The sequence below is a fragment of the Pipra filicauda genome, unplaced genomic scaffold, assembly GCF_003945595.2.
Source record: "Pipra filicauda isolate LSUMZ 115617 unplaced genomic scaffold, ASM394559v2 scaffold73_size2923735_pilon, whole genome shotgun sequence".
Lineage (NCBI taxonomy): Eukaryota > Metazoa > Chordata > Aves > Passeriformes > Pipridae > Pipra > Pipra filicauda.
In genome coordinates, this window is record NW_024104909.1 from 654,718 (window position 1) to 681,018 (window position 26,301).

Consider the following 26,301-nt stretch of genomic DNA (forward strand, 5'->3'; position numbering starts at 1 on the left):
CCCTGGGTCACCAGCGGTGACACACCCGCAGGGCCTCTGTGCGGTTCGTAACCTGCATCTGGCTCCCTGTTCCTAACGAGTCCTCAGAAACACGGACCGGAATTTTTACCATCCAACGGCTTGGAAGTGGCGTCCTGGGCTTGGCATCCAACCTCCTGGCAGAGCCCTGGAAACCTGCCGTGAGGGGACCAGGGCAGGGCCGGGAGGGGACTCAGCCCGAGGGCCGTGAAGGGCAGCCGGGGCCGTGAGGGGAGCCACCCAACCTGGGGCCGTGAGGGCACTCGGGCACGGCCGTGAGGGGACCCAGGCGGGGCTGTGAGGGGAGTCGGGAGGAGCCCCGAGGGTGCTCGACCCCGAGGCCATGAGGGGACCCAGGATGTACCCTGAGGGTGCTCGGCCCGGGGTCTGAGGGCACTAGGGAGGAGCCCTGAGGGGGCCCGGCCCGGGGTCTGAGGGCACTAGGGAGGAGCCCTGAGGGTGCCCGGCCCGGGGTCTCGGAGCGGACTCGGGAGGATCCCTGAAGCGCCGAGCGCGCGCGGGCTGAGGGGCTCAGTGACGCCATCTCGCGCCGCCCGCGCGCGGGGGATGCCTCGCGCCCCGGCTCCCCGTGACGTCATCTCGGGGCGCCGCGCGAGGGCAGCGCGGCCATGGCGGCGGCGGCGGTAGCGGCGGTGAGGGGAGCGCGGGGGGCGCGGGGGCTTCTCCCGGCCCTGCGGCCCCTCGGGGCCACGCCCGGGCCGCGCCCACCCGCAGGTGAGCGGGAGAGCGGGCGGCGTGAGGGGGCGGCCGGTCCTCCTCGGCTCGGCCCGGCGGGCGCGCTCCTTCGCCTGCGCGGAGCCGCGCTCGGCCCCGCGGTGTCCTTCGGCAGGGGCGCAGGGCCCCAGTCTCACCGGCAGTGCCCCGTCGGTCTCGGCTGGTTCCGCCGTGGCCGCTCGGCAGGAATAGACCTGAGAACGCCCAGCGCTCCTTCCTGCGCGAGGGCGAGTTCCTCTGGGATTGTACAGGGAGTAGAGCACAGCTCGGGTGCTTCTGATGTCTCGTGTCGGGCAGAGGGCACGGTCAGGGCAACCAGCGTGTCCAGGTTCATGTCCTGGCTCAGACAGGGTTTGTAGCATATCCAAATTAATCTTTTGGCTCGCACAGCATGTTCAGGACATGCAGCATGTGCCAGCTCATGCCCTGGTTCACACAGGGTGTGCAGCATGTCCCAGTTCGTCTGCTGGCTCATACAGGGTTGTGGGATGTCCGGGTTTATCTGCTGGCTCATGTAGGCTGTGCAGCACGTTCAGATCGTGTGTGGTGTCCCAGTTCATGTCCCGGCTCATACAGCACGTTCACATCATGCAGCATGTCCCAGTTCCTGCCCCGGCTCATACAGGGTGTCCAGCATGTCCAGGTTTCTCAGCTGGCTCATACAGGCTGGGTAGACTGTTCAGATTGTGTATCATGTCCGAGTTCCTGCCCTGGCTCATACAGGGTGTCCAGCACGTCCATGGGTACCTGGGTGAGGGCAGAAGGCAGCAGTGGTCTGTTCTCTGGCCATGTCAGTACCAGGGGACTTTACATATGAGCCTGAAGGGTTTGCTTGTCCCACTCGAGGTGCAACTCGAGGTTTCACCTCAGACAGCTGGCAGGAGTGAGTGCTAAGAAAATCCAAACTCTGAGGCCTTGATTGTGGGATGTGCTCTCTTATCAAGGCCATCATGCACAGGCTGGAGTTGTCATTAACTGAGGCACAGTGATGAGCTTCCTGTGTGTCTCCTGCGAGCAGCCCATGCTGTGCTCTGTGTTTCCTTCTCTGTTGTCTGGCCCCTGGTCCAACTGGTAGGTTGTCACTGTGGTCTGTGGTTTCCCTGTGGGTTATGAAGAAAGAATGTGACAGAGGAAATTGTATGACAAATAGGGTCACTGTCGGGGTCGGATGTCAGATTAATTGTGCCACCGAGAGCCACTTCAGTGTTTCTGGGCAATCCAGCTCTTCCTCCACGGAAATCCCCAGTGGCTTGTTGGTATCTGTGTCTGGGAACAAAGCCATGTGCCTCTGGTGGGTTAGATGTACTCCAGCAGAGCCAGAGTTTATTCCTTAACCTGTCAGTCAGGTCCTTCAGGGGAAAAAATAGTGAGCAGAAGCTGTGTGGGGTGGGAATAAAGAGGGAGGAGCAGGAGGTTGTGTCCTTTCAGTTGGATACAGGCTGCAGGGACAGCCGTCCCCTCCCTTCGGCCGTGCAGAACTGGCAGTGTTTGCTCTCACAATGCTGAGGGCTGAAGCTGCTGCAGAGGTTTTTGGGAGATGTGTTGGTGGGAGCAGGTCAGTCAGAGAATCTCTTGTCCCCGGGTTCATGTGGATCTGGTGCCCAGCTAGGGAGCCTTTTTGTCTGATGAGGTCTGAACTGGGAGTGTTTATTGTCTGCACGAGCCTCCCTGGGCCCAGGGCTGCCCTGCACGGAGCTGTTATGGTAATTTCTGCTGACCCAAATTCTCCTCTTTTGTTTTGAGCCACAGACTGCTTTGTGCTGGATTTCCCACCCTAAATCTCTAACTGGCGCTGGGCTGGGCTCGCTGCAGTCCTTGTCCAGGAAGAGGCTGTGTTTCCTGGGGGCTGCAGTCCTGTTCCAGGAAGAGTATGTGTTTCCTGGGGGGCTGGTTGGCTTTGGGAATCACTGAGGCATCCTGGTGTCTGGATCAAAAGGAGCCCGTGGGGATGAGGGTCCTTGTCTTTGCCTTGTGTTCCCCGTGTGCGAGGTGGCTCTGTGGCCGTAGGCACAGGATCACTTGGGATCACAGAGAGCTGGAAGCTGGGGGGTGGTGTGGGTTTCTCCTTCTCTCCTGGTGCAGGTGGGGCAGTGATGGGCATAGAAATGTACATGGGCTGTGATAAAGCTCCACATTTGATTAACTCGTTATCAAAAGACCTGATTTGCCCCAGCACATCACAGCGCTCATCTGGGGCAAGAGCCGTTCCTTCTTCATCTCTTGGTCCTTGGAATTTGGGCTCCTTCCAAGTGTCACATAACCTGTTAACTCTGCAGGTACTTTCTCCACAGCTCTTGTGTGCTGATAATTGTGGTTTTATACCCAGAACAGCCACAAGCTTTTCCTGTTCCCGTGCTCCAGGCAAGGACTTGCCGAGAGGCAAATGGTCTGAAGATGCTGCAGCTCGTATTTAATGAGCTGTGTCTCTCCCTGGCACTGTTAATTAAGGAGGATAAGACCAAACATTACACAAATCCAAAAGTAACTTCCAAACTGATGGGTGGTGATCTGTCATTGTGCTTTAGAGGTAGGGAGGCAAAAAACATGAATAAGTGGGAAATTATAAATAGCTAGAAATAAAATTATAGATAGCTGTAGTTTCTAGAGTCAGCTGGTGTTTATGAGTTGTTATGGTGGCTGTGGGGCATTGCTGCCTGGATGATAGAAGTGGCCTTAAGGTTACCAGGGAGCTGCTGCTGGTGTGTGTCCTTTCTGGATCCTGGAGTCAGGGAGGGAGCAAAATTCCCTCTTTTATTTCTGCTGGTTGGGAAATGTGTGTGTATGTGTGTATATGTACAACTGCAGTATCCTACAGCACCCAGCATAACAGGAGCATGAAATAAGTGCACCCTGGGTAAATATATATAAATATATAAAATATACATAAATATAGGATATAAATATATATATAAATAAAATATGTAACCCTTGGGCTGCAGGCCCTTCCCCTCTGAAGCTCGACGGGCTGGACAGCGAGTGCTCCCCTGCTTTCCACTGTGGTCACCCAGGCTGTTTTCCTTGCTGCTTTCCCAGATGATCCCAACAAAAGGGAGTTGAATGGAAGTTACAGAACATGTCCTGTGATAATGCAGCAGAGCTGTTGGTGACGCAGAGAGCACAGTTATGTGTGTAGGAGGTGTTCAGATGCATTAAGAACTATTTGTGGGCTCTTTTCTTTAAGGGCAGAATGACTGGGGAGTAATTCAAGCTTCTGGCTGCAGAAGTGGATCTTGATTCAAAGCTTTCTATGAGGAGGAGGAGGAGAAGGAAGAATGAGGACTGACAGCCTCCTCGATCAGCTCTTGGGGAAGAGGCAGGAGCCAGGAGTGCTGTCAAAGCTCAGGGGTTTGTGTTCTCCTGATCTGGAGAGCCCAACATGAGGGTCTGGAGCAGCAAGACCTGTTCTCAGTGACCACACCAGCTGTAGGACCTGCTGTGGGTGGCAGGAGGTTTGCAGAGCACTTGTGGAGGGAGGTTGAGACTTCCCAAGGTGAGCTTGAGGCTGACAAGGGATGTTGCTGAAAGGGCTGGGATGGAGAGTTCACTTGAGGGCTGTGGCAGGGTGGAGGAAGGTTCAGGAGGGAGCCAAGCTCTCCCAGCATGTCAGCTGGCCTGGGGGCAGAGCATGGCCAAAGAAGCTGTTTCCAGGGGGGTCACAGGTACACTTTGGGACTTTCACTGTGGTTTTTGGTTCAGTGTTTTTCCGTGTTTTTGTACCCAGTCATCTAAAGAAAGGACACCTTGAAGATGTAGAGTGTAGGGTTTGCCTCCTTCCCTTGCTGGATAAAACAGCCTGCAGGCACAGAGTGAGCTTTAAGAAAAGCCTGGGCTTGTCACTGCTTCCTGCCACTTCTGCTGCTTATCCAGGTTCTCCCTGCTCTGCCCAGGCTGTGCTGGTCCCTTCTCTGCTTCCCAGAGCAGCTCTCTCTGTTTATATTCATGGTAGGGCTGGAGGAGGCCAAGTCACTGCCTGCCCCAGGTCAGATCCAAACCCTCCAGGACCCTGCTCTGGCACAGGCCATTCTCCCAACAGTGCAGAGATCACACCAAGGAAAGGGCTTTGGACAGAGCTCTGTAGTGCTGAAAATGGTCTTTTTGTGGCCAGGTTTGGCTTTGATTCATCCCCTACCAAAAAGAAGACTGTTGGGTTCACCTGGGCACAATGGAAGGAGGAGAATTGGGAATCCCTGACCTTAACAGGGCTGGTGACATTCCCAGCTGGTCCTGTTTTCCTCTCTGATTTTGTTGACTGGTGGTTTTGCTGCTGCATGTGCTGCTAGCCCTGGAGCCAGCTTTGTTGGGAGATGTAATCCCTGTGCTTGGACAGTCAAGGGCCAAGTATTTATTGCCAGTTTATGTTTTCACAGGCAGGGATATGGGAGTTGTCTTCAGCCTGGCCAGGTAACAGCAATGGAAGCTGCAGACTGCCTCTTCCTCACTGCTTAATTCCTTGGGAAGGCTGCTAATTGTCATCTTCTGGATAGAATTTTAATTCAGAAGAGTAAAGGCAATGCCAGAGGGGAATAGTGGCTTTTGGATTGTGAGGGAACTTCAGTCTTGCTTGCACAGTGTAACTCCCATGGGATTGCTTAGGTGGGACCTTTAAGGACTGCTCCTGTTGCTGCTGGACTTGTGGTGTGTAGCCAAGTATCTTCACTTGTGTCTTTAGCAAAAGGAGCAGCATGTTTGCAAAGACAAGCACTCCATCGTTGGAGCCTCCGGTACAACGTTCCCGCCAGCAGCATTCCCGCCGTGCGGACATACAGGACATACAGCACCCAGACGGCGGAGAGCAAAGAGGAGGAGCCCCTGCACACCATCATCAGCAACACGGAGAACGTGAAAGGTGGGCACGGACACACAGGTCCTGTGGGGACACTCTTGGGGTGTGCCTGGGACAAGCTGTGGGTGCAGGTGACCCCTCCTCTGGAGGAGGTGCAGGTTTGGTCCTCACATCCTTTGAATCTGAACGGCACCATCACCTCCCAGAACTGGGATGTGGAGGTCAGAATGGCCTTTCCTGAGAAACAAGGCCATCAAGGCTGCATCCATGGGCTTAGCCAGGCTATTGATGGTCGTGTGTGTGTGTGGAGGTTCCACAGGCACTAGAATTGGCTAAAAAGAGATTTTTTTTTTGTCCCAGAAGCAAGCTGTGCCTGCCCAGGTCATTGCTGTGGATCCTGGAGGTCTAATGAGAATCCTGGCATCAGCCCTTTAGTTAGAGTGAATTGCTTTGCACATCTCCAGGGAGAGGTGCTCTAAAGCAAAGTCACGTGAATTATTCCAGCATAGAAATAATGTCTAAATTCTGTGCCTCCATGGTTTTTCTGGGAGGTACTTTTGAGACTGCAAGGCTTTGAACCCCCCAGTGGGGTTGATGTGCTGCTCCAGCTGCTGCCCACAGCCAGGATTCACTCCATCCCTGGGGGATGTAGGTTCCCCCCAGCAAGGCACAGCAGAGGTGACCTGGGACCTGTGGCTTTGCCCATGTTGCCTCAGGGTTCTCTAATGCCTCTTGCAGAAAGGATGCTATTTTTAAGAGGCCAAGGTCTCTCAGCTGAGATTTTTGTGGTGTTACTCTCTCTGAGGAAATGTCTCTTCCTGGGCACAGCTGCCCCCTGCAGAGGTGGCTGTAGGTATGTGCTCGTTGAGGTGCAGAAGCCAAGTGTCTGTTGGCAAAGTTGCCTCAAAGGGGGGTGTAAACAGCACCTTTGTTGTCCTTGTTGGAGGCCACGGCTGCTGTGTCCCATCCTGCTTCAGGCTGTCACTCCTGGGAAGCTGAAGCACATGGTAAGACTGTGGTTTTGCCTTCCTTCCCGACAGGACCCTGGTGAAGTGCCTTAAAGGTGTGTCTGTGACTCTCACAGAATCATGGAATGGTTTGGGTTGGAAGGGACATTAAAGCTCATCCTGTTCCACCCCCTGCCATGGGCAGGGACACCTTCCACTAGCCCAGGTTGCTCCAAGCCCCGTCCAACCTGGCCTTGAACACTTCCAGGGATGGGGCAGCCACAGCTTCTCTGGGCAACCTCACCACACTTACAGGGAAGGATTTCTTCCCAGTATCCCATCTAACCCTGCCCTCTGGCAGTGGGAAGCCAGTGCCCCTTGTCCTGTCACTCCAGACCCTTTCCCAAAGTCCTTCTCCAGCTCTCTTGGAGCCCCTTTAGGCACTGGAAGGGGCTCTAAGGTCTCCCTGGAGCCTTCTCTTCTCCAGGCTGAGCAACCCCAACTCTAACGTTTTATTCCAGGTGCAGCTTCTAAACATGAGTTTCAGGCTGAAACAAAGAAACTGCTGGACATTGTTGCCCGTTCCCTTTACTCAGAGAAGGAGGTGAGACACCCACTGTTTGCTGGGAGATTTTCTGTTGGCAAAGCTCTGTCTCTGTCAAGGGGTACATCTCAAACAGTTGAGCTGGGAGAGTGAACTGCTCCGTTCCAGCAAGTCCTGTGCTGTTCATGTCAGGCTTCCTTGAATGATGTTTTTTTAAGAGACCTTGAAAATGTGTTTTTAAAACAATTTTTAGGTACAGCCAGAGAACTCTGTGAGTCTCAGAGCCTCTGCACTTTCATGCCGAGTTCAGACAAACGGTTCTCCTGGCAGATAATGGGGAAACACAGTTTGGGGAGCTGGGAATTAGTCTGTGGGCAGCCAGTGAGCTCCTGGGTCTCTGGAAGTGCCGTGCAGGGGACAAGGCCAGGCTGCAGTGTGAGGTTGTGTCTCGTCCCCAGGTGTTTATCCGGGAGCTGATCTCCAATGGCAGCGACGCGCTGGAGAAGCTGCGCCATCGGCTGATGACAGAGGGGAAGGCCTTGCCAGAGATGGAGATCCATCTGCAGACAGACAGTGGAAAGGGAACCATCACTATCCAGGTATGTCCCTTTGGTAACAGGAGTGTTGTTCCTTGCTGCTCATATCACTGGCCTTTGTCCCATGAAGGATCAGTGGAAGCTGGGCAGCAGCACAGTTCCATTGAAGTGTGGTGTCCTCAGCCGGGCTCTGGTTCATGAGACTGTAACCTGAGGATGTGATGAAAAACCATCAATTTATCTGCTCCTCACTTGTCCCCATAGGAAAATTTACTGCTCCTTCTTTCCCTGTTGGGAACTACCAGTAGCTTTTCTCCCACCCCTGCACTTCCCAGGTTGTGTGTGTGTTTCTGACTAGTGGGTAAGTTGTGAGTCTGGTTTCATCCTGATGTTTGGGTAGGATTTCCCACACCTCCTTAAGTCCAAGGTGTTACCTGGTAGTTTGCAGACCCTCCCTCTCACCTGGGTCATGGGAGGTGCAGGGGTGGTGAGAAGAACCTCCCACTGCTGACTGTCTCTATCTCCTGCTGCTGAAGGACAGGCCAAGTCCAGCTGATGCTGAGGTTCTGCCTTAAGGTACAGGTGGGACTGTAGATTTGGGCAGTACCACAGCACTTCCCTGTGCCCAGGCTGTGGTTGTTCCCTACTGGTGACACAGTGCTGATTGGGAGGGGGCAGTCAGTGTGAACGTGGGCCTCAGCATGGGGAGGGGAGTGGAGCTGGGCCTTCTCTCTCTACTTTGGCTGCTCTTGTTTGTGGCTCTATCCAGGGTGGACGGCTGAGCCTCAGTTTTGGTGTTTTCTTGGCAAAGCTCTTGATGCAAAGGCACACTGGTCACTTTGCTCATGGAGCTGTGTCAGCTGCGGGTGCAGCTGTGGGTGTTCTCAAGAGAGTGGAGGAGAAGGAAGAGAGCAATGAGGGAGTGAAAGCTGACTGAAGCAGGTCCAGGGGAGACGTGGCACAGACAAAGCACAGGGGCTGACATTTTTCACGTGGGACAAAGCAGGGGCTGTTAGAGCTGCGTAGTTATTTTATATTTCTGTTTCTCTGCAGAACAAGCGCTGCGGTTGCCATGGGGAAGTTAATGCTCGTCAGTGGGCAACACAATCATCAACCAGAGCTTCTCAAACCGTAGTGCAGGGGCTTTGCTATTCCTCTCACACCTGACTTGCAGTTTTCTGACTCCTGTGTAACACCCCTTGTTTAATGAGCCCTCGCTTAGCCCCAGGCAGGGTGTCACTCCTGCCTTGCTCTTGTCTTTCCCTTTGGAGACCACAGTGGACACAAAGCCTCAGACTCCACTGAGATGTTCCCTGTGGAAGCTGTCCACTTCTTTGGCAGTCTGGTTGGAGACCTGTTTGCCATCCCAGTTGGATGTGTCAGGGACTGGGCTTTTTATAACCCCCTGCCTGCCTGTGCCTCTCTAATGCCATTAAATGAGTCTTAACTAGGAGGCTTTTAACTGCAGCAGCCCTGGGCTGTGAGGAGCAGCAAGAACAGCACTGCTCCAATCTCTTAATAGCTTTGCCTTCTCCGGAGTGCCGAAAGCTCCTTACCTCCACTCAGGGGGTTATTTATAACCTCCTGAAGAAGCAAACTGCTTACAATGATTGCTGTGAACGAGCCTCATTCAGAACATCTCCCTACCTTTCAGAAGGCAAAGGTGCAGGAAAACTTGCTGCAATGATTGAGGCAGAGGTGGATCTGTCCCTTAGCTGCTGTGTGTTCTCTGTATTCACTAGGACCCACCTAAACAGAGGCAGCAGGTCCCTCATATATGACCTGTAGCAGTGATCACTCCTTTTGTTTTTCCTAGAAAGGTCCCACTGTCTCACCCCTGGATCCTTTTCAGATCTTCAGGCTGCTCTTGGCCTCTGAACCTGCTGAATCTCTCCCCTCCCCTTCCAAGCCCTGTAGCATCTCTTTGTGTCTCACAGTTGAGAAAAGGCAGGTCTGTAATGTGTGATGGCCATTACAGGCATGTTCCTGGGGGGATTATGTAGCTCTGGTAAAGGATTACATTCATCTCTGTTCAGTGACTGTTTACTTCTCTGCCAGGACTGAATTCCAGTCACAAGCACAGCAAGTCTCAGAATTTTGATACGATGTCCTCATTCGGGGATACCCCATCTAAGCACTGCAGTGTTGTATCTGCTAAAAGGAGTGTGTTCACTGGATTCCACCACCTCTGTCCCTTCACCAAAGTCACGTTGCTTTAGCAAATTCCACTGTTTCCTCCATCCCTTTGCAACCTGCCTCGTGTTTCTAGGACAGCTCCATCTGTAGCAGCCACAGCCTGCAAGGTCAGAGCTCTTAAGAAAATCTATTTGAAAACGTGCGGGGTGTGTTTTCAATGAGGACAGCTCTGCAGAGCTCTGCAGTTCTGCATGCTAAGGCTTTACAGATGCCTTTTTGGACCCTTTGAGGTGGGAACAGAGAACCCCTTACAGATCCCAGGGCCCTGTGAGCACACAGCTCACCTTCAGCAGCTGCAGGAGGTGACAGGCTGTGCTGTAGTGGTGGTAGGGCTGCTCAGTTCTGCTGTGCTCTGTGAGCTCAGGGCTGCAGCCCTGCTCCTTGCTGGTGCTTAATTTAGGGCTAGGACTGTTTAGAGGAAATGGTTTGAAATGTTTACAGAGCTGATGGCTGCTGCTGGGGGAGGGAGGGAGTGTGGCTGCTGCTTTAACATGGGAAAGCAGCGCAGTCGCTGCCAGAGCTTGGGCTGCTCAGTTCCCTTTGCCGGGCTTTCATCTCGCTCTTGCAGTCATCCAAAATCCGTGTCTGTGAAGCCACAAAATAACCAGTTTGCTGTGCTGGGGAGGAGTTAAAATCACTGCAAAATCCACTCCTCCTTGCAACAGCTCCCTGTATCACTGAGCAATCTCTCCTGCCTTACCAGTTACAAACAGCCTGTAAAAAGGACTGGGCTGTCGAGGGGCTCCAGTAAGGATTGGGAAGTTTGAGCTGTAAGAATTGGGATGTTTGGGCTGTAGCAGTTCAGTGCAGATGCACCTGCATGTCCAGCAAAGCTTGGGGCAGGTGGGGAGCAGGTCCCCCTTCCCTGCATGCAGCACTGCAGCATCCGTGTGCCACTGGGCAGGGGATGGACAGGTGGACTGGGAGGGGTGAATCTGGCTGCACTTTGGCAAGCCTTGGAATTAAGCTTTCAGGAACGTGCCACATTGCAGGGATGGGTTACAGCTTCCAGTGGTTGCATCATCTTCAACAAATAAGCCAGGGAACCAGAAATGCAAACACGTCTCAAATAACCTGCAGCCTAGGGAAGGAAGTGCAGAATCTTTTAGTTCTCTTCATGCCAGAATAAGAGCCTGTCACATTTAAAAATGGGAAGGTCAAAGTGGATGAAATGAAGTACTTTTTCTGGACAGCAGGTATTTAGACCTGGATGGGTGGAGACTGAGACTGGTATTGGAAAGGCAAACTCAGGCTCCCTGCTTTGGACAGCTTCTGTGTACTAGGCCAAGATCACCTTGTGTCCATGTGCATCAGTTTTATTGTGGCTTTTCTTCTGCTAGATGCTGCTGCTGCAGATGCCATATTGGTTCTAAACCAAACGTTGTTCTAGTGCAGCTGCTGTCCTGGTCTTGTGAATTTTAAGTTTCTTTAATCAAGTTATTTCAATAACGGGGGGCACACACATTTGGGGATTTTTTTTTACCTTGTCAGATGGTGAAAGCAGCATGTCCTTATTTTATAATATAGTCAGTGCTCTTCTGATGCCCCGTTGAGGTTTTACTGTGAAATAAACATTTGTTTTGCAACAAAGTGAAATGAAAGACACTGTAGCTCAGCCAGGTACCTCTGACTGGGTGTTCTTTCAGATGCAGCCGTGGCAAAAGCAGCAGTTACTGGTTAGTTAATGGGTTATTTGGTGTAACAAAGCTCTGCAATACTTTAAATTGGACTCAGGTAATGAGCAAAGTTCTTACATTGCCCAGGTTCTTGTTTACCAGCATGGTCTCTGCAAACATCCAGCACTCACACCACAGGGTGAGAACAAAGGGCACAGAAGGCACAAAGGTCCTGTGCAGTTCAGCAGCAGGTTTGGTACCTGGGAGGTCTCCACACATAAAAAGATGCTAAAAGCAACGTTCAGCTGGTGTATCTTTGGGGTTAATGTTACTGAGCTTAGTTCAGCAGCTGTGGCCACAAGCCCTTCATGGTCCCTCAGCAGACGGGGTGAAGGTCTGCAGCCTGTTGTGTCGTCTTGTAGAGAGGATGGTTTGGGGGAAGCTCTTTACTCTGCACCTTAAGAAGTCCCAGAAGGAAAATTCAACCAGGTGAGGAGGTGGAGTAACAGCAGGACTTCTGTAATTAACCTTCAGCTTACGAAGGGTCAGCTCACTGAACTCTGCATCTTGGTTTCTCCAAGCTGGGGAGAAACGTTTGGCCCTTGGAACTCTGAGCATATCCCTCACATCTTGGATTTTGTGAAGCCCCATGAACAAATTGCTTTGTGCTGTTATCAGTAGCTCTGCTGTGGCTGTTGTCAGCCTGATAAAAGATTTCTTGCAGGCTGAAGGGAGGGCTTGAAACTGTCTGCAGGGGAAGAAAAGTTGTGCTGTTGATGGAGGAGCAGTGGCTGGCTGGTGGTGGGTAGAAGGTGTTTGCAGGTGTTGTGTGATGGGTGGTTCGTGCCTCAGAGGCTGAGCAGTGGCTGGTGCAGCACAGAACACAGAAGGGCAGTGCAACTCCTGCCAGCTCCTTCCTTGGATTTCATGGAGCTGGAGCTGCCAGTGCTTGTGTTGGCTCAGCCTGAGGCTGTTCATGGGCATGTTCAGCTGATTCTCCATCCCTGGAGAGCTCCTGCTCTGCAGAGCTGAGCTCCCATCTCTCCGCTGCTGCTTCATTCCCCATTCCCCCAAGCTGCACCATGTGGTGAAGGGAGCCCAGAGGGCAGCTGCAGGAAATCTGGGCACGGCAGAGGCGGGTTGGATCTTGATGTCATCTTCATCCAAACTGCCCAGGTGTTCTCCTGCAGTAGGGAATGCCTGCTTTGCCAGGATCTTCACTTCCCGCTCTCCCTGTCCATGTCCCAGCCCTGTTGTGGAGTCAGCCTGGTTTGAGTCGTGCTCTCTTTGTTCCTTGCAATTCCCCCTCACCAAACTGGTTTCCAGGAATTGTCATTAAGCATTTTGCAGTAAGTTTGGCAGAGTGTTCAGAATTCAAGAGCCAAATAAATTCATGGGGTAGGGATGTATTTTTTTTTTAACATGCTGGAATTTGGGAATGACATGCTGTACTATAAATAGGAGTGGATCAGAGGAGTTAAGAGTTCTGTTCAGGGTCTGGCATGAACAAAAACTGAACCAGATGCTGAAAACTGCTCTTTCTGGCTTTTTCTTCCCTGGGGGAAGGGACCATGTCAGATTCCTGAGATTTTGCCATACACTGTTTATTTTTCCTGGCTTTTCATCTCTCACTGTTGAGATCTTACTGGGCATCATCCCTCCTCTCAGCCAAGTGGACTGACTAGCCTTAATGTATTTAATCAAGGGAAAGGTGTTGCTGTGCTGTGACTTGTGGGGATGTAGGAAAATGTCTTACCCTCATGACACCTCACAAGTTGAACAGTTCAATCAATCCTTCATTAAGAAATATGTACTGACATTCACGTACCTTGCTAGAAATAAGCCCAGTAAATGGGTGGCAGAGCTGTGCTGGGCCAGAAGTCACTCTGGTCCCTCACCTCTGAGCCGTGGAGCAGCAGCCAGCTCTGCTGCAGCTGGTTTTGCTGACCCTGCATGCTGAATCCCAGCCCTGCTTGCGGCACTGGGAATGTGTCAGCCTGCTCCAGATGTGCCAGCTGCTGTCAGCTGCGATAACTGTGCTCACAGGTAGAGCTGAGCTCCTCATGGGAGTGAGAATCACCTGTCACTTGGCTAATTTTCATCCTGCTTCCACCTCAGGAGTGGCTCAGAGAACCTGTAAAAGTGGCTTCTCGGGATGTTTCTTGACAGGTGGAGAAGCTGCTGAGATTTGGGAAGGGGAGAGGGCACTGGGTTCTCAGAAGTGGCATCCTGGAGGGCAGTAGCCTGCCCTTTGCTCCCGTGGAAAATGCACGTGGAGCAAGGCTGAAAATACATTGGACAATAGAGTGGGAAAGATTTTTGCTGGGATCCTGTGTGAGAGGGTGGCCATTTCTAGCTGGGGTTTGCTGTTAACCCGTGTTGCCTTGGGGTCCATGCAAATTGAAGCTGCAGCCAGGTCTGAGACTTGCTGCAGCCTTTGCTGGGTGGTGCTGCTGCAGGCTCTGCTGCCTGAGACATGTGAGCCAGCAGCAGGGAGATGTTTATCTGCATGCAGCAATGCAAAGCTGGGATAAACTGAGGATGACAAGGAGCCATGTGCCTCCAAAGCCTGGACAGAGCACCGTGAGGTGTGGCCACTGCACTGGGGTTAGCCTGTTCCCACGGGAATGCAATTCCCAGCTCTCTGGTACCTGGATATCGACAGTTTCATATTCATGGAGCACAGAATGAGGGCGAGAGGAGGGAGGAAAAGACAGAGAGATGGAGATCAGTGCCTGTGGAGTTTGTAGACAAGCGTTTGCACTACCTGAGAGTTCAGGGATTCACTGCTCTGCCACTGATTCCTGGTGTGAGGGCATCGGTTCCACATCTGCCAAATGGAAATAAACTGCTTCTCACTGCTCAACTCCCCTCTGGACCAGTTCAGGATTGGAAGGTGTCTGTGCACAGCACCTGGCACGGTGAGGCCATGGCTGGGTGAGATCTCCTTCCTGCCCTGCCATCCCGTGCTTTTTAGAGGGATGTAGAATCCAGCCTGTCCTGGCATGGTTTTGTCTTTCCTTGAGGAATGGTCGGAGTCTCTGAGCTTTCTGGAGGTTTATAGGCAAAGGACAGCCGTGGGTGTCCCCAGAGCTCTGTGCCCTTTGAGTCTGTGTTCCTGACCATGTGCAGGGGGGGGCACAGCTGGAAGTCTGTTGTTGGATTTACTGCTCAGAGGGAGAGAGTGGGAGTGAGGGGCAGAAGTTGCTTGGATGCTGTGTGCTAAAGCAATGCTTCCCTACTGTTATTTCAGCTCCAACTGCTGTTTCTTTTCAGGACACAGGTATTGGGATGACCCAGGAGGAGCTGGTTTCTAATCTCGGAACCATTGCTCGATCAGGCTCAAAGGTAACAACACCCTTCTCCCTCCCTTAGAAAACTCTTCTCCAATTACAGCCACTTTTGTTCTCCCAGTAATTTCTCATTCCATTTTTTCCCTTGGCCCCCAGCCCAGCTGTGAAATTACACCCTACCTGTGGAGTCTTCTGGCTCTTAATGGTCTCTGCTTGTTTTTCTTTACTACCAGAGTTGCTCTAAGCAATGCTCCCCTCTTCCAGAAGTGCAGTCCCTTTGGAGAAACCCTTTTCCTTGGGCATCCTTAGAGCACTGATGCAGAAGTGTGGGGATGAGGGTGCTGGAATGCCAAGCTGCAGTGCCTGAGGAGCCTGGCTGGGGGATGGATTGCAGCCTCCCAGCGATACCTGAAGTCACTGTGTGCTGGTTCGTGTCTCCTTTGTTCCTCCAGGCTTTTCTAGATGCTCTGCAGAGCCAAGCTGAAGCCAGCAGTAAAATCATCGGCCAGTTTGGAGTGGGTTTCTACTCAGCCTTCATGGTGGCTGATAAAGTGGAGGTGTTCTCCCAGTCTGCAGAGCCAGGCAGCCTGGGCTACCACTGGTCTTCCGATGGGTAAGGCTGGAGAAGGGGGTGGCAGCATGGGGAGGCTGTGTCCAGACCAGGCATGGACTGAAAACTGTGCAAAGACAGGCTTGTGTGGCCTTTCAGGACCTGGCTGACTGGTTTAGGTCCTGCTCAGGTTATACATGGTAGCAAAGTGTGGCCAAATGTGCCAGGGTGGAAACCCCAAGGACAAACTTGCTGCATCAGAGCAGGTGTGTTGTGGACAAAGAGAGTACCAGGCAATCAGCTTAGGGGGGCCCCAGGCTGCAGGGACAGATTTAACCTCTTGGGTCTTGTCTTTCCCCGGGGTTTGGCTTGAGGGCACCCACAGTGAGCAGAGCTTGTGCAGTGCTGGGGTCTGTAGGAACATCTTTTCTCTAGGTCAGATCTTTGCGCTCATCCTTTGCTTTTTTTTGTCACGGCAAAGCTGTGGGCTGTGGGACCATGGTGAAATTGGAGCTTCTGCGGGTGACAAGCTCAGCATGCCCTTAAAATCTCCTCAGAATAAAGAATGTACTAAGTTATTTAAATTATTAGGGAACATCTGTTAATGGAGATGTCAGACTCTCTTGGGTTTTCAGTAGCTGGTGTCTTTGCAGAGCAGTGTGTCCTGGGTCTGGCTCTGCAGGGAAAACAGCCACATACAAACAGCCACATGTTTTGGAGGGTTTCTCAGAGCCACAGGGAGCATTCAGGCATCCAAGACTTTTTGCCTTTTCCTCTTGGCACTGAAGTGTTGTGCATGCTCTTAGTTTAATAAACCATTTTTCTGTCCTATCATGGATGTATCTGAGGCACAAGCTGACTCAGGGTTTGTTTCTAATCCTAGTTCAGGAATGTTTGAGATTGCAGAAGCATCTGGGGTCAGGACTGGGACTAAGATTATTATCCATCTCAAAGAAGACTGCAAGGAGTTTGCAAATGAAGACCGAGTGAAGGGTGAGTGGAGGAGGGCGATGCTGTTACCCCCAGGGGCTCTTTGGAGGCTGTTGGTGCCCGTGAGTGGGAGGTGATTTTACAGCGTTTTTCCTCTCCTGCAGCTCCTTTCACCTGCAGTTACTGAGGGAATTCTTACTGTGTTGTTTTCACAAAGGTGACTCTTCTGTGTCTTCTTTCCATTCCAGAGGTGGTGACGAAATACAGCAACTTCATCAGCTTCCCCCTGTACCTCAATGGGAAAAGAATTAACACGTTGCAGGTGAGCAGGAGGCCACAGGCAGGTCACTCGTGGAGATGAACCACTTTAATCCTCCAGTGGAGGCAGGAAACAGGATAAAGCTGCTGCTGTCCCTGGAAATCAGGGGAGGATTGTCCAGCATGTCACAGACCTTGTAGTGATCAGTTGATTAGAACAAAAGGAGACAATCCAGCAGAAGTTGTGCCTGGAGCTGCTTGTTTGCATTTATTGTAGAGTATTCTTGCAGATTGGCAAGATCTGGGTCTTCCCTTAACCTGAATTATTATTTCAGTGCTTTATAATGCTTATTTTAACTGTTTAAGCCAGGTGGCATGTTAGTGCTGTAGGGATTGCTCATATCACTGGTGTGCTGACACCTCTCCCTGCAGTTCTTTTTCTTCAGCATGGGATAGCCAGTGCCAGGGATGGGTTGGGCTTTTTTAGCAGCTCAGCTCACAACCTGATTTATTCCCCTCTCCTAGCTGAGCACTGCTTGATGCTGGCATTTTCTGACCACTTAAATGATATTGCAGCCAGATCCATTTTAGTCAGATGTTCTTGGCCCAATTGCAGGCATCACCAGGGAGAAATTAATTATCTTTAAAACAAAAATCGATGAATCGTTTTCCTCCAGCATCTCCTTCTCTGATTGTTTAAAGCAGGTAGGGAGCATGTGTGTGGCTTCTTTTGTTTCCTGGAATGTGGCACTGACTGAACAAACTTTCAAGACTGTACTTAAAACATTTTATCATGTTAATTTATCTAAGATTCTGTAATTGCTGTTATTAGTCACTGATTATTTATTTGGATTCCTGCATAATAGTGTTTCTCTTCCAAAGGCTTTCTAGCTGTGCCCCTTAATTAGACAGCTGTTTGCTCTCTCTACCTGACAATCAATAGAACAGGCTCCCTGGAGAAGAGCAGCAGTAGAGCAAGGGGTGAAATGCCCTTAATAGAGTCATGGACTTTTATCTCCTCATCAGAAAGTCTGTTTTCCCTTGAGATACAGCAACAGCTTTATTCATTATGCTCCCGTTTCGTGCCTTTTCTTTATCCAGGATCTTGGCTTTGTGTTTTTCCACACGTCAGTGTCAGTTCACTGCAAACAGAGCCACAGTTAGTTCCCTGGTGGGGATTCTCCTAGATGAGTTCCTGAATGCTTGCCATGTATCTCACAGTATGGAGCTGGAGGCTTTTCCAATCTAACTGGGATAAATGTAGCACAAGTGAGCCTCTGGGAATGCAACACTTTACCCAACACAGCTGCTGTAAAGCACCTGAGTTCCCAGTGAGTCCCTAATCCTACCTGTGGTCCTGCAAACCCTCCAGGACACTTGTGTGTGCTGGAAATGTTATGAAGCCACCTGTGGAACAAGGCTCTGAGGCAGAGGAATCCTTAAGGCAGCAGGGCAAGGCTGCCAGGGCCCTGAATCCCTTGGACTCTGGTAGGTGGAGGGTGGGCTGGATGCTTGTGTTGCCCCCAGAAATCGCTCCTGTCACCCTTGAGGGCTTGGGTGGCACAGAGTGGCAGTGGGTGAGGTTGGTTTCACCCCGCTGGAAACATGAGGTTCTTAGTTGAGTGCCACATCTTTGCTAGAGGGGAGTCTTTTGCTGAGGTGCTGAAAACTGAGATGTGATGTGAGCATGGGCTGAGTGCTCCAGGAAGCGTTGGAGGGGTTAGAGCAGCAGCAGGTGGAAGGCATGGCCATGGGGCAGGGCCTGCTCTGGACCCTGTGGCTTCAGCACACATGTTGATATGTGAAACAGTATGGGAACACTTTGTGACCCTGCAGCAGGGATGGCTCAGTGGTTCACAAAGCATCTCCTAAGCTGCTCCAGAACAAAGCAGCAGAAAACAGGCAGTGCAGGAGTTCTTCACAGGTTTTCAGCTGGGCTAGTGACCTCCATCACAGAGGCAGGCTGAATGCAACAGACTCACTTGAACTTTCACTTTTCCTTTGCTGGTCAGGCTTTGAGATATTTGACCAGTACTGCCAGTCAGCCAAGCTGTGGGATCTGTCCAGGATGCTCTTGGCCATGGGCAAGTGTGAGGCAATGGAGATTAGCCAAATCCCTTTTGTTTTGGGCTACACAAAGCTGCCTTATGTATGCTACAGGGCAAGAGGTACCTCTGAGGTCGTCTGAGGGACAGTCATTTCTAGTCAGTGCCCCTGGGTTATGCAGAGGAGTCTGTTTGAAAGATCTTATTTCCTTGCTCCATCATCCTGGAGGGAAAGTGCACCTCAAGGAGAGCCCTGTGCTGTGAAGCCATAAGTCTTCAGAGCTGATGGGAAGTCCTCTCCCTGCTGCTCCTCCACAGGCTCTCTGGATGCTGGACCCCAAGGACATTGGAGAGTGGCAGCACGAGGAGTTCTACCGCTTCATAGCGCAGGCGTACGACAAGCCCCGCTACGTCCTGCACTACAGGACCGACGCTCCCCTCAACATCCGCAGCATCTTCTACGTGCCCGAGCAAGTACGTGTCCTCCTGCCCAGGGAACGTGGGACATCTGCCCAGGGAACGTGGGACATCTGCCCAGGGAACGTGGGACATCTGCCCAGCTGCTCTGAAAGGGGAGAACAGGAGAACAGGACAGCTCCTTAGGGAAGCTGAGGCTGCAGAATGTCAGGGAGGAAGGAGTATCCCCTGTGGCATCTCTGCGGTGGACTGGGGGCCACAGGGTGGTTGTGGGGATGCTGAGCCACAGGGGAATGGCTCAGGTAGGTCCCCAGGAAAACCAGCCAAGATTTCAGCTCTTGTTGGGTTCAGCAGTGTAGGGAAGACCACAGGGTGACCTGGTAGTGTGCAGCTGGGTGCCCTGCACAGTGCTGGCATTACCTCCTGTCTCTTGTTCCTGCAGAAACCATCCATGTTTGACATCAGCAGGGAAATGGGCTCCAGCGTTGCCCTCTACAGCCGCAAAATCCTCATCCAAACCAAAGCTGCAGACATCCTGCCTAAGTGGCTGCGTTTTCTTAGAGGTGTGTGCTGGGACCAGGAACAGTGGGCTGTGGCCCATGGCTTCCTGAGGGGTGCATTCCTGAGCCTGGCACTCGTGTCTGCCTCACTGTTCAAGGGTTGCTCTGTGTTGCAGGTGTTGTGGACAGTGAGGATATACCTCTGAACCTCAGCAGGGAGCTCCTGCAGGAGAGTGCCCTTATCAGGTAAGCCAGAGGTAGATCCTGTGGACTGCTGAGGCTCTTTCAGCTTCTTGCTGGCTGAGAAGGGAACACAGTGGAATAGTTAGAGGGGCTTGGAGGGACCTGGCATGTAAACTGCAGCATCCTTGAGAATTTCTGTAGTCTACAGAGTGAGTTGTTTCTCAGACAGCTGCCATTGTTGGAGTATGAGAGTAGGCTCTTCCTCCTTAAGACCAGAGTTTGTTACCTTGTTGGGTTTGATGGCTGACTTTGTATTCTACAGCTGGTGAAGTGCCTCTGCCTTCACTGTAGTCAGCAAATAACGATGTCACTTCACAGTGGATTTTGAGGCCTTCAGAAAGAGTTCCTCCAAGTGTAACCACCCCTGTATAGCCACCCCTGTCCCATGGTTGTGGGAGAGAGGCAGATACCCTGGCACAGCTGGTTATGTGCTGCAGCATCACCGAGTCACAGGTCATGAGGATTGGAGCTTCAGCAGAACATTTGTACTCAGCTCTGTCTGTCTGCAGCTCAAGAGCTGCTCCTGCCTGAGATCAAAGAATAGGTGTAGAGCTATGAGGGGGAGGAGATGGTGGACCACTACAACCCTGCACAGACAGAGAGACATTCACCTAAAACCTCTTGTCTTGCTCTAGCAGCTGTCTTTAAAAAGACTTGTTCCTGCTGCAGGAAGCTCCGTGATGTTTTGCAGAAGAGGGTGATCAAGTTCTTCATTGACCAGAGCAAGAAGGACCCTGAGAAATATGCCAAATTCTTTGAGGAGTACGGGGTATTCATGAGAGAGGGGATTGTCACAATCGCAGAGCAGGATGTCAAGGTACCAGGAGTCCTGAAGCACCACAGCTGATGGGAAAGATGGCTTGTTCCTACTGTGAGCTGGGATGAGCGGCACTGCTACTTCTCCATGAAACCTGCATGCCTATAACTTGTGTTCCTGGGTCTACCCAGACATACTGATTCTGTAGTGCCCAAACTCTCCTTTTTTCTCACTGGGCGCTGCTTCCCACTTTGAGACCCTGCAGAGTCTCTATATCCACACTGTTGTCACCCCTCCCTGATGCATATGAACTACAACATCCTGTTGTCCTCTGCCTGCATTCCCATTTTTAGGAGAGTTTGACCTACATCCTGTCTAGGTCACTCTTCTGCCTCCTTAATATCTGGAGCAGGAAAGGAGAGATTCAGAATCCCCTGAGTCTTTTTGCAGAGCTGCAAAAGAGGCCTGTGTGCTACAACAGGAATTCCTGGGGCTGGGAGCGGTCAGGTGGAGGTCCAGTGAGGTGCCCTGAGCTCACGGGAGCATGTTTCCTGCAGGAGGACATAGCCAAGCTGCTGCGTTACGAGTCGTCGGCGCTGCCCGCGGGGCAGTTGACCAGCCTGGCCGACTACGCCTCGCGCATGAAGGCCGGGAGCAGGAACATCTACTACCTGTGTGCCCCCAACCGCCACCTGGCCGAGCACTCCCCCTACTTCGAGGCCATGAAGAAGAAGGACATGGAGGTGGGTGAGCAGCGGTGCCATGGCCAGGGGAACACCACTGAGCTGCTGCAGCAGTGGTCAGGGCTGGCGCTCGGAGCTGAGCAGGGCAGCGAGGCCGGTGATGGAGCTCTGCCAGTGCGGGGCCTTTGCAGGGTGCCTGCTGTCTCTGCTCAGACCATGGTGTGAGGCCAGGAGGGACCTGTCACACACTCTAACCACAATACAGGAAAGACATTAAGCTCTTAGAGAGCATCCAAAGGAGGCCACAAGGATGGTGAAGGGTCTGGAGGGGAAGCCGTATGAGGAGCAGCTGAGGGCGCTTGGTTTGTTCAGCCTGAAGGAGACAGGTCAGACCTCACTGGTGTCTTTGACATCCTCCTGAGGGGCAGCACCAATCTCTTCACTCTCATGGCGATTGACAGGACTGAAGGAAACAGCATGAAGCTGAGTCAGGAGGTTTAGGTTGGAAATCAGGAAAAGGTTTTTCACCCAGGGGTGGTCGAGCACTGGAACAGGCTCCCCGGGGCAGTGGTCACAGCACCAAGCCTGTCTGAATTCAAGAAGCATTTGGACAATGCTCTCAGGCACATTTGTGGGATTCTTGGGGTGTCCTGTGCAGGGCCAGGAGTTGGACTCCATGATCCTGATGGGTCCTTTCCAACTCAGCATATTCTGTGATTTAGTACTTGTGCAAACATCTAGTTCTGACACCTGTTTCATACCTGTGCTGAATCCCAGAGCAGGAGCCCAGGAGCTGCTGTGCAGGGCTGTAATGGTGTTTCAGGTGACCTCTGTGGGCACGTGCCCCTTTCAGGAGTGGGGTCAGTGGTGGTTCTGGACTTGTTCAGGTGCAGACCTGCCACCCATGTTAATAAATCACTCCAAGGGTTTGCTTTCATGGGGGGCCCTGAGTGATAATCACCATGGGGTTGGACTGTGAGTTTCTCATGTGATGTTCCTGCTGTTTGGTGCAGAGTTGCCTTGGGAAGGAGGGAATGCTGTTACATCCCAAACAATGTGTTGCTGTCCCTTTTTTGGCACAGGTGCTGTTCTGCTATGAGCAGTTTGATGAGCTGACACTGTTGCACCTCCGTGAGTTTGACAAGAAGAAGCTGATCTCTGTGGAGACAGACATTGTTGTTGATCACTATAAGGAAGAGAAGTTTGAGGAGAGCCGCCCAGGTGAGGCTCCCCTGGCCCATCCTGCAGCCACCCTGTGCCACCAGTGAGGGGACACCTCTACCCCTGCTCCTGTAGCTCCTGAGCAAGAGCCCTCCTTTCCACCCTGCCATTCTTGTGCTCTGAGGCAACTTGGAGTTCTTGCAGATCCTTTTCATCCCACATGATCGAAGTTCAAGCAAATTTGAACAGATGGAATGTCATGTGTGGCGTTGCCATGATTTGATTTTAACCCCACAATGTAAATCTGGTGCCCTGATAGAGGCAGGTAGGCCCTGGCAGGGCATGAACCCGCCCTCCCTGGGTATGGTGTGGTCTGGGATGAGGATATGTAGCTGTGTGCTGAGTGGTGCTGCCTTCCCATTCGCACAGGAGAATTGATAAATGGAAGTGTGAAATGGGCTGAGCTCAGCTCAGCTCACTGTCCACTGCACACTATAGATGCACACTCAGATGTGCCCTCTCTCCCTGCCAGCTGGAGAACGTCTGACAGAGAAGGAGGCTGAGGATCTGATGGCCTGGATGAGGAATGCCTTGGGCTCTCGAGTCACTGGAGTTAAGGTGGATATTCTGTGTTTGGGTGACTGAGTACAGGAGATCCATGGAGGTAGTGATCCGGGGAAAAAAGGTGGTGGTTGCTTGGGGATCTTCTGCCACAGATTTTTCTTTGGGCCCTGAGGGAAGTCGTTCTTCTCCATGCCTCCTGTCTGTAACTGCTGTGGATGAGGGCATTTGTCATTTGGATGGTCCGTGTGGGAGCAGAAGAACCACATCCTAATGTGTAATGAGCAAAGTCCACGTTCCTAGTTGACGCTCATGTTACCAGAACAGGCTTTTTTGGTAACTTTCTTGCCTGTGGACTAGAAAGGTGTGTTAGCAGGGAGTGCTTTGGGTCTGGCTGCAATCCACTGCCATTTGGGCCCCCAGCTTTCCTGCTGGTTTAGGCAGTGCCTGTGGGATGGGGGTGAATCATGTGGAGGCTTGGTGTGAGTCTGTGCTGAGGAGACTCCGAGTGCTCAGCCCTTGCCCTCCTGCAGCACATGCACTGTGTCTGTGCCGCAGGTGACGCCCCGGCTGGACACCCACCCTGCCATGATCACCGTGCTGGAGATGGGCGCCGCCCGCCACTTCCTGCGCATGCAGCAGCTGGCCAAGACCCAGGAGGAGCGAGCCCAGCTCCTGCAGCCCACCCTGGAGATCAACACTGGGTAAGAGGGGACGACACCAGCACTATTAAGTGCAGCTTGTGCTACAGTGCCTTAATCTGTGAGGCTGTGTGGCACCATCGACATGACCCACCCACACACACACATAGTGTCCAGCCCTCTGGGGACCAGGGGGGTTATAGGAACAGATGGGAGAGAAGAGAGAAGCCCCCAGAACAGGAGAAGGAAAGTTGCCTTTTGTGACCCACCTTGGCTTAGCTGCTTGTTCGGGAAATAAATTTCTCATTGTTGCCAAAGTCACCAAGTCTCAGCGTTGATCTCTCTCTCTTACAGACATGCTCTGATTAAGAAGCTCAACGAGCTGAAGGACAGTCAGCCTGATCTGGCCCAGATGTTGCTTGACCAGGTGAGAGCCAGACCTTCTCCAGAAGCAGCACCATCCTCCCCAAAGCCAGCTTGCAGACCATGCATGGCAGGGAATGGCATTACAGTGGGCAAGAATCGCATCTTTCCGTGGTCCCTGGGTATTTCCAGGACTTGTGGTCAGTATGTTTCCCTATCACGTGGCCTTGAAGACATGCCTGGTCTGAGAATGCAAGTCCTGGAGAGTGACATTCCCTTCCTCCCTCATGCAGGTTGCTCTTGCTGCTTATTTAGTGCTTTCTTCTCTTTTTCAGATTTATGAGAATGCCATGATTGCAGCAGGACTGAATGAGGATCCCAGGCCAATGGTGAGCCGGCTGAACGAACTCCTCACCAGAATCCTGGAGAAGAACTGAGCCCCCAAGGACTGAAGGATGAACTCTGTGCTGATCTCTCTTGCCTCAAGTGCAGCCACTCTCTCAGCAGCTACTTGTAGGCAGTGTCCAGTGTGGGATTCACAGGGCAGAGGGCAGGGACAATGCCAGGGACATCCAGCCCTCCCTGCACAAGGAGGAGCCACCTGTAATTACCAGATCATACGTCATCAGCCTGTTCAAAGTGCAGTGTTCTTAGTGGGGACAAAATCCAGAGGTTGCTGCTTAAACACTGTGCCCAAGCCTGAAGAGCCTCTTTTCATACTGTTTCTAAAAATGGCCTTTCCCAAAACAGATGTTGGCAGCAAAATTCCCAGTTAGGTCTGTGAATACACCCCCCATCCACTGAATCCCTGTGCACCATTGTGCTCTGAATAAGCACTGGCAAAATGAGTTAATTAATTAAGAAACCTCCAGCTCTGACCAAGCAGGAGGAGTTTGCTGGCATGGATAGATTGCTGCCCTTGGCAGACACGGACACTGTTGGAGGAACATGTCAGTGCAATCCCATGGTAGGAAAGATCACTGAGCTGCTGGATAACTGAGTTCATCGTGGTCTTGTGGAAAAAGGGAAGTAACTGGGAAACAGCCTTCCAGCATATGGCTTTCTGGAGAGTCTCCAGGGTTTTTGCCTCATCTGTGGGATAAACTGCACGCCTAGCTGATCTGTATTTATGATAAATAAACACTTATTTTCCAGACCCTCTCCACTTCTCCCTTCCCATTACATTGTTGGTCTTTGTGTCCTCCAGCTGGTGATTTGTTGGTTCTTCTCTCTTCAGATGCTGTTTGGTTCTTCAGGGCATCAAGCACTGGACAGTGGTGGGAAGAGAGGGCTGTGAAAACAACAGCAGTAGCAGGAAGTGTGGAGGGAAAGCAGGAGAATCTGTAGCTATGAACCCTGTCAGCCTTGTCTTTGGAAATGGAATTTGCCCCTTTGAATCATTTCTAAGGAGCAGTGGCTGTTCAGACAGAAATGCCACACTAGATTCCCTCTCTGTGTCTGGTTTACACCATGCAAACTGGTTTATAAGAATCCTTTCTCCTGCTCAGTGGGGCTCTGAGCAGCCCTGATATTTGTTTAGCTTATCTTTAAATTGCCAGATAAAGATGCAGGAACTGGATTTGGTTAACTGTTTGGATGCTGTGCTGGACAGGACAGCCTCCAGCTCTTGAAGCTACAGGAAGTCTGGCTGTGCTCAGAGGAGTTAAAAAGGTGAGCACAGGTGAGCATTTGAGAAGTTTTATCAACATCACCTAAAATTTCATTTTTGTTCAGATGCAGAAGAGGAACTAACGTGACAGTTTAGATGGTCTTGAGAAGAACAAGGAGCCACCTCCTACATCCCTGCTAATGTATCATCAAGAATGGTGTGGCAGCAGGACAAGGGCAGTGCCTGTCTCCCTGTGCTGGGCACTGCTGAGGCCTCACCTCGAATCCTGAGGTCAGTTTTGGGCCCCTCAAAACAAGAGAGACATTGAAGGGCTGGAGCAGGTCCAGAGAGGGAACGGAGCTGGGGAAGGGGCTGGAGCAGCAGGAGCAGCTGAGGGAGCTGGGGGGGCTCATCCTGGAGAAAAGGAGGCTCAGGGGGGACCTTCTGGCTCTGCAACCCCCTGACAGGAGGGGGGAGCTGGGGGGGGTGTCGGGGTCTGCTCCCAGAGAACAAGGGACAGGACAAGAGCAAACAGCCTCAAGTTGTGCCAGGGGAGGTTTAGGTTGGATACTGGGGGAATTTCTTCACTGACAGGGTGGTCAGGCACTGGCACAGGTGCCCAGGGCAGAGGTGGAGTCCCCATCCCTCGAGGGATTCCAAAGCCATGTGAATATGGCACCTGGGGACATGGGTTAGTGATGGCTGTGGCAGTGCTGGGTTCACAGTTGACCTCGAGGATCTTTGAGGGCTTTTCCAACCTAAACAATCCTGTGATTCTAACACAGACTGAAGGAATTTCAACCTTTGGTGATTCCTAAGCAGCACAGCAGGTGAGAGTGGTATCCTGCAAGCTGCTCACCTGTTAAAGTGCCTAAAAATAGCAGCTGTTGATACAGTGCCTGAGCTGGATGCTGG

At 52.0% G+C, this 26,301-nt stretch overlaps 1 protein-coding gene across 1 annotated transcript; it reads left to right on the plus strand.

Annotated features, from left to right (window-relative positions):
• Window positions 1–632: 632 nt before the first annotated feature.
• Window positions 633–24,938, plus strand: TRAP1 (TNF receptor associated protein 1). Its single transcript, XM_039389553.1, has 18 exons — window positions 633–753; window positions 5,423–5,599; window positions 7,005–7,087; window positions 7,486–7,626; window positions 14,652–14,723; window positions 15,121–15,281; window positions 16,102–16,211; window positions 16,397–16,470; window positions 18,770–18,925; window positions 19,311–19,431; window positions 19,545–19,614; window positions 20,281–20,428; window positions 20,926–21,111; window positions 22,134–22,272; window positions 22,745–22,830; window positions 23,332–23,477; window positions 23,769–23,841; window positions 24,113–24,938. The coding sequence occupies exons 1-18, from the start codon at window positions 648–650 to the stop codon at window positions 24,212–24,214; spliced, it is 2,151 nt and encodes a 716-aa protein (XP_039245487.1). The 5' UTR covers window positions 633–647; the 3' UTR covers window positions 24,215–24,938.
• Window positions 24,939–26,301: the final 1,363 nt, after the last annotated feature.

Coding starts and splice junctions, on each gene's coding strand:
- TRAP1 (XM_039389553.1), top strand. CDS start 648: ATGGCGGCGGCGGCGGTAGCGGCGGTGAGGGGAGCGCGGGGGGCGCGG. Junction 19,615..20,280: donor CAGGAGAGTGCCCTTATCAG/GTAAGCCAGAGG, acceptor TTCCTGCTGCAG/GAAGCTCCGTGATGTTTTGC. Junction 21,112..22,133: donor TGAAGAAGAAGGACATGGAG/GTGGGTGAGCAG, acceptor TTTTTGGCACAG/GTGCTGTTCTGCTATGAGCA.